This window comes from Simochromis diagramma, unplaced genomic scaffold (genome assembly GCF_900408965.1).
Source record: "Simochromis diagramma unplaced genomic scaffold, fSimDia1.1 OVJJ01000061.1, whole genome shotgun sequence".
NCBI lineage: Eukaryota > Metazoa > Chordata > Actinopteri > Cichliformes > Cichlidae > Simochromis > Simochromis diagramma.
This window is the reverse complement of record NW_024386945.1, coordinates 3,204,132-3,211,609: the sequence shown is the minus strand read 5'-3', so window position 1 is coordinate 3,211,609 and position 7,478 is coordinate 3,204,132. Positions and strand designations below refer to the sequence as shown.

At 38.2% G+C, this 7,478-nt stretch overlaps 1 protein-coding gene across 2 annotated transcripts; it reads left to right on the top strand.

The window, feature by feature from the left end:
• The first annotated feature begins 1,220 nt into the window (after window positions 1-1,220).
• On the top strand, window positions 1,221-5,914 carry LOC120737374 (glycophorin-C-like). Of its 2 annotated transcripts, none has more exons than XM_040038022.1 (6): window positions 1,221-1,470; window positions 1,835-1,869; window positions 2,852-2,911; window positions 3,059-3,118; window positions 4,945-4,992; window positions 5,091-5,914. In XM_040038022.1, exons 2-6 carry the CDS (start codon window positions 1,863-1,865, stop codon window positions 5,261-5,263), a joined length of 348 nt encoding a protein of 115 aa, XP_039893956.1. In that variant the 5' UTR covers window positions 1,221-1,470; window positions 1,835-1,862; the 3' UTR covers window positions 5,264-5,914. The 2 variants fall into 2 exon arrangements, with proteins under 2 accessions (XP_039893956.1, XP_039893957.1); XM_040038023.1 differs by lacking the exon at window positions 1,221-1,470 and adding an exon at window positions 1,492-1,716.
• Window positions 5,915-7,478: the final 1,564 nt, after the last annotated feature.

The window sequence follows — 7,478 nt, the reverse complement described above, 5'->3', positions numbered from 1 at the left end:
CTGAAATTTCTTGTGGTCATCTGAGCCCAATGTGTGTCTCACTTCTTGATGTGGAACGACAAGCAGTTTTGTTTTCAGTTAGACAGCTGCTAACTTACTTACTGGATTTTACTGGTGACCGTTACACATGACAAATGAATGCTTACGTGTAAGAACGCTTACCAAGCGCAACTACATCTACAGAGGTTTTCAATCTGGCTATTTCAGCTTAAGATTGTTCCTGCTGTATGTGCAAACAATGTGAACTTTGTCACATATTTAAATAATCTGTCATGACTCAGCCCCCCATATTTATGCATAATGTAAAATAAAATTGCTTTAAGGAGATACACCTACACCTATGTAATAAAGAACCCCAGACATAACTAGGATTCTTTATTACATAGATTTCTACACTAGGGCCAGCTAACCAGGGCCATCTTTGTCACAAGTAAAATTATGTTCAGGATTAGTAAAATATTTTTAGAGTACATGTTGTCATAAGAATTTTTTTTTTACTTCACTTAATCGATGTATGTTCTGGCATTCTTTAAGAATTAAAACAATGTTAAATAATACTAATACTAATACTACTACTACTAATAATAATGACCCAAATGTATTTCATTGTATTAAATGTATTAAATTTATTTCAACTATTAGTTATTTTCTGATTGTTGGCTATGTACTAGAACACTGTCTGCAAAGTTAAAACACTTGATAATGTCATAGTGTGTCATTTATAAAGTCTTTGTAAATGATTAATACATACCATAAACATAAAGAGCCATAAACATTACAGGTGTGGCTAGCTATTAAGTTGAAACTAATGCTCATAAATCTTGTTTGCATGGAGTGTGAAGTAGGCAGGTGGGGAGGCGACTGAAGCTGCAAATCAAACATGTAAACCTGGAGAGCTGGTTTGTGTCCTTTCCTACTCACTGTTGACTCTGTTTTCACTTACTCTTTGGTTGGGTTAGCAAAGGATTGTGGTTTACGTTCAAATACCACGAGTTAACGCGTACACTAAACCAAATATCTTGTCATCTGTGACACCATACACAAAACTATGTTGTATATAATTCATAACTAATGACATATGTAACCCATTGCATAAATAATTATTATTAAACCATAGTAATTAGTCATCATTATCATCGGTTTACCCTTATTAAAGGGGTTCGTGGTGGAAGTGATACATCTTGATGAGAGACGATCTTTGACATGGAGGAAAGGGAGGGGAGGCGGAAACTGAGCGCGTGTGCTTTATGACTCACGAGTACTGGAAGGAAAACTGTGACTAGTTAACTGTATTCAACAGACGCAGATTCAGACCCCTTACCAGAGCCGCACGCCGGTTAGATTACCAGACTTAAAAAAGGCAGTGGGCGTTAGTTTTCTCCACCATAAAAGCTCTCCCAGGAGGGGGGGAAACTCAGTGAATTTGTCCGGTTTTGTGACGCGCTCCTCCGCTGCGCTGCGCCCAGACAGGTAAGCTCACTCAACAGCTGCGATGAACAATGCCCGATTGATCAGCTCGAGTTTGAGAAGTGTAAAAACTTCTTCTGGAAGTGTGTGTTACTCACTCGTCGGTTTTTGCCCCGGGCTTCAGGTGGATTTGTACCAAACAAGTACATTTTCAGTTGAGGGCTCCTTAAAAAACAGTCAGATGGTTGACTGTGATAAAAAAAGACAGCTGGGCTGCGAAACGCGTTGGTAACAAAGCCGAGGAACGAGGTGTTGACCGGTTTGAGAAAACATGTGTGACAGATTCACATCAACATGTTGGAAAAGCTCTGAGCGGAAATCACCATGAGCTCGTTGTCTGTTTTTACAGTTTGTGTTTTTCTTTCAGGTATAACCGGTGAGAACAATAACCAACCATGAATCGTAAGCTCCATCTTTTTTTTCTTTTCTTTTTGTACTATATAGCCTTTTATTGTTTTCTTTCTGTTTTGTTACAGGTGTCATCTGACAGTTTGATATATTGTTGCGTTTTGGAGAAGTAAAGTTTCAATCTACTTTTACTCGAGTAGTTCTTGTTGGCTAACATTTCAACTTAACCATCGTAGAGCTTCCACTCTGGTGGAACCGATCACTTCAGTGAAAGTTAGTTGGCAGCTATTATGTAAATACAAGATTGCTTTCCTTTTCCTGGTCTTATATTACACTATATTGTAAATCCTTTGTGTTCAGTTTTGACTTGTTGAATGAAACAAACCATGTGTAATGGGAATTTAAAAAGTCTTCTTTAAATGTGAAAATATTATTGAAATAACTATATAGTAAAGCTGCATTTAATAGTTTCTTTGTATTTTCTTTTTTACAAGGTATAAAAATCCATATATGTCTTTTTTATGTTTTTATTACTGACCATTCTCACAAGTACTATAAACTTTTATTGATTAAGGCTGCCTATAAGTCTGTAATAACATAGAACCCAAAATGACATCTTTATTTGTCTTGCTTTAACCACAAAATGTAAATTTGCTGCAATGCAAAGCTCGGAAAGAAAAAAAAAAGGCCCAAAGCGATGGCGCTTTTGCTGTTTCTGTTAAATCTGTGATTATTGCAGCTCTGAGTTTTTATAGTTTATAGTTTGTTTGTTTTTTATAGTTTTTACAGTTACTAGTAACGGGTTTCTCTTTTCCGTGCTCTGACTAATACCATTGCATCACAGCTATTCAGAAAAATAGGAGTTGGACAGGTTTGTTTCAGTCCCAGCCCTTAATAATAATCAGATTACTGTGTCTCAACAGTGAATATTCCCTCCTCAGCCAGCAGCTGTGGTGTTACACAAGCCACTCTCAGCAGACTGGGAGCTGAAGATAGAGCGCTGTGACATTTTTAACATGCTTTTTTTATCTTCCAGATACAGATAGCGAGAATTTGACAACAGCCTTTACCACCACATATAAAAGCAATAAAGTGTGTAAGTACATTTGTCTTTCACTACGATTGTTTTTACTTTGCTTAGACACAACCAACAAATGTTCTGATATTGTGACCTTTAGTTATAGTTTTTCTTATTTTAATAAATAATGTTTATATATTTTTTTCTTCCCCCATTTATTTTCAGCCCCAGATGTGGCACTTGTTGAATCACTTCCCACACAACCAGAATCCACTACCATTCAGGGTATGCTCGAAAGCTTTTTGTTTTATGTTTTCCTTTACTGGTTGTCTCTTTCTGAACTCACAGCATTACAAATGGCAACATTTACTCAAAGTAGAAGTATATCCTGGTGATGCACATCTACTTAGCTCTTGTTGTGTGACTTTTTTCTTCAACTAAATACTTCAAAATCAAGAATCGAACTGTTCAGTAGTACAAATCATTTTGAAAGTGCCCTAGGTTCCTTGTCTGCTAATTTGATGCCTTCAGCGTGAAATTATTGCAGTTTGAATCCCTCCCAACCTTTAAACAACACATAAAAAAAGCTGTCCAATTCTGCTTCTTTCAAATAAAAATCCACTCTCTCAAAACCGAAGGGGAAAAAAAATCTCCTGGGCTGTCTGTATACTTTAGAATTGGTTTTAGGATTTTACTGATCCTTTTTAACATGTCTCTTATTGGTCCCAAAATGCATAGATTTTACTCTGCATTAGCCAGTTCTGGACCTTAGGTCCTCCAATATGGCTTTACTGGCTGTTCCAAAATTGATGAAGACAATGCAGCTTAATGAACTGCTCATCAGCAAGTCTAGACACATATATAAACACTTATGTTTTGGTAGCTTGCTGTCTGGAGCATTCAGGTGTGTGTGCAAGTGTGTGGGGACAGCTGCCAATCTTCTCAGGAGTTGACATCCCACCAAATTCACCGTCATACTGTGCAATGATTAGAGAACCTACAGAAAACAAACCAGATTCTACAGGCTTCAGTTAGCACCTTAAAGTTAATGAAAGTACAATTAGAAAAAGACTGAACAAGTATGACTTTGAAAGTTTTGCCAGGAGAAAGCCTTTTTTCTCTAAACAAACATGGCAGCACAGCTTAGGTTTGCAAAGTTCTCAACAAACCCCATATCATTTTGAAATGGTGTCCTTCTAGATAGACAAGACCACGCTGAGTATGTTTGACCATAATGCAGAGCACCGTGTTTGGTGAAAACTAAACACAGTATATCAGCACAAACACCTCATACCAGCTGTAAAGCACGTGGAGGGGGTGATGATTTGGTTTTGTTACACAGCCACAGGATCTGGGCCCATCTGTCCGACAGCTAAAGTTTGGCCAAAAATGGGCCATGCGACAGGACAATAATCCTAAGCACAGGAGCAAATCTACAAAAGAAATAGCTGAAAGAGAAAAGATTCAAGGTGTTGCAGTGGCCCAGTCAAAGTCCAGACCTCGACCCAAATGAAACGCTATGGTGGGACCCTAAGAGACCCCCCAACACTGAACTGAAGCAACACTGTGCCAAAAGTGAGATAATGACAGTGAAACAAAAAATAATTGCTTATTGTTGCCAAAGTTTGTTCCACAAACCGATGAATCACGCATGCCATATAATTAGTTCTTCCACATACTGCTTCTGCATTTTGGCTCAGTTTATGCTAAATGCTGACACGGTGTAACATGTCATGTGTTGTTCTTCACAGGTTGTTTTTAAAGATCTTGTAAGGACTACATAGTGTTTCATGTACTGATTCGTAAATCCTTAGAAATGAAAGCAGATGTAACTTATTACATGCTTATTTTTTTTTAGTTTAGACGGTGCTTTAGGGGTCTCTTGACTTCTTAGATCACTTCTGAAAATACATTTTTGTAGACTTTGTGTGGCAGCTTTTTATAACACTTCTTTAAGCATTTGTTTATCCTTTTTTTCAAGTTTTGTGTATTTCTGTTGTACTTTTATTCCTTTAGTACCATTAATTTGTTGAATTGTATTTACTATTGTACATTTGATTTGCAGAGTACTTGGTAAACTCTTTTTAAATGTTCTATTTTCTTTCCCTCAGTGTTAACAACAGTTGCTCCCACAAGTTCAGACTCTGCAGTTATTGCAGGTAACTGTTTGCACTTTATCTTGAGATTTATTTCTTCTTCTTCTTTTTTTTTTGCTGCAGTTCAAAGTGTCTTCTAAACCTGCCTTTCCCCCCCACAGTTGTTGTTATTCTCATTCTGCTGACACTAGCTGCTTTGAGCTTTGTGCTCTGCCGGTATCTGTACCACAACAGAGGGGACTACAGGACGACAGGGGAGCTGGCTCCAGGAGAGGACCCCGATGAAGAGGACAATAACAAGCCTGCACCCGAAAAGAAGGAATACTTTATATGAACCTGGTGGAAGACTTATAGCGAGTTAGTTGAGCTTAAGAAAATGATCTGTGGAAGTGTGATAAGAAGGAAAACTATTTCCTTGCGTGTGTGTTTTGAGGGAAACCCGTTACTGGCAGCACACTGTGCAGAGAAAAAAAAAAAACCTTGTTGAAGATATTTTTCTTTAAAAATGCAAGTGAAACCAAAGAAAAGAGTACCACTGTGAGGGTGAATGTTGATTGGCTGAAGGAGGTGAAAGCTGAAGTTGTGCACAGGTTAGCAGAGCTAAGCACAAAATAGTTACATGATCAGTAAATGCAAAACAGTCAAATCAAAGGAGCGCCTTGAATGTAATATTTATCATCCACATTTAAATTTCTCTTTGTCATTTCAGTTAGTTACCGTACTTTTCTCAAACTATGTTTAAGATGATTTCTGGTGCTATTATGGGCTGTTACTTTCATATTCATTTGCTTTTAAGAAATACTTTTTTATGCAATTCTTTTATTATAAGCTGGTCAAAGAAAGTGGTTATCTTTTAATAGAACAGGACAGCTACACAATATTTCTTGTTCTTGGTTGTGTTTTGTATACCTGAAATGGTTGCTGGTTACTTCCTTATTTATGATAAATGTGGAAGTCAATTAAACTTGTTTTTGGACGAGTTTTATTACCGTGTGACAGTGTGTGAATGTTTTAATGCATTGCTGCCCCCAGTCTGACATTGCAGACAATGCACTAGCACACTGCACATTAGACTGAATAGGTACACTTGACTACATCCAATGTAATGTAAAACCTGCTCAAACCAATATGTTGTGATGCTGTTTAGTCAGGAAAGAAATTCCTTAATTTACAAGCCATCTATGTCCACTGTGAGCGACCATCTTTGAACAGAGAGGGTGGTTTACGACACTGTCTGCCACCTGTAATCCAGTTTTAACATCCCTTCCCAGACGCCTTAACGCCCACTCGCATCCTGGGCCTTTTGACCTCAGGAAATCACATGATAGGGTGGGGCTAGGTTTCACAGCGGGTTCACCCGAAACCTTACCTTGGCTGATTGTGACCTACACCCGTTTTCACATCTTGCATCGTTTGATTAGGAAGAGGATCAACAGGGCTCCATGTCCCTGTTGGGGGAACACTCCCATAGGGCTTAAATCTGGGACTCGCCACCATTTGACCCTAGAATTGAAGAAGCTTCTTGGATGAGAGGTGAAACGTTTTCAAGCAACTTAAAGAAGTCCAGACACTTTTCTTCCTAAGCTTCTTAGCCGACGATGATCTGGATGACTGAGAACCTTCAGACGTATTTCTTAATTTACAATAACCAGAATCGCAATATTTTCCATTCTTATAGGACAGTACAGAAATAATTGGCCTGATGTTGTAATGCATCATAAATGTGTAAGAACAATGAACTGAAAGCAGTGGATTTGCTTCATTTTGGTTTGGGAGTTTAAGTATTCTGGGATCTTGTTAGTGTGTAATGTAAAATGGAGCATGAGATGGACAGGTGGATCAGTGCAGCATCAGCAGTAATGCAGGTAGTACGCCATACCATTATGGTGAGGACAGCTGAGCCTATGGCCATTAGCTCTGAGTATCAAAAGAAGGAATGAAGTTGTGGACACATGGCTGAATCAAATATCCTATGCAGGGTGCCTGGTCCTGGACATAAGATCAGAAGCTCAGACATCCAAACTTATACTAGAGGAGCGAGTTGATCGCAACACCTAATTGGATGCTTCCTGGGCACCTTGCTTTGGAGGATTTCCTGGTACGTCCAGCTGGTAGGAGACCCATAACACACTAGAGAGAAAATACATCTCACCTGATCTGGGAACGTGTTGGGATCTCTGAAGATGAAGTGAAAAATGTTGCGGGGAGAAGAACATCTGGAATACTCTGGTTAGCCTGCTTCGATTCAGAAAATGGAGTGACTGATGCACAAAAGGAAGACTTCGCTATGTTTCAAATTTCCAAAATAACCTTTATTCTAAACTTACATTTTAAATTTTAAGTTTAGTATAAAAAAGTTAAGTGCACCTAAGTTCTTTTTTCAAAGTATTCCATCTTTGACATGTCTCAGCAAACTGTAGTGACACTCATCTCCTTTAGTAATCTTAAAAGATAGAATGTGTACCAAAGTCCATCACATCACTTTAGTACATACATCTATTTTAGAAAATATTGTAAAGAGAATCCCTGAACTATAAATGTCCATAATC

Excerpts from the sequence above, each read along its gene's own strand:
- LOC120737374 (XM_040038022.1), top strand. Across the intron at positions 2,912-3,058 it reads ATATAAAAGCAATAAAGTGT|CCCCAGATGTGGCACTTGTT; the intron begins GTAAGTACATTT and ends ATTTATTTTCAG. Across the intron at positions 4,993-5,090 it reads AGACTCTGCAGTTATTGCAG|TTGTTGTTATTCTCATTCTG; the intron begins GTAACTGTTTGC and ends TCCCCCCCACAG.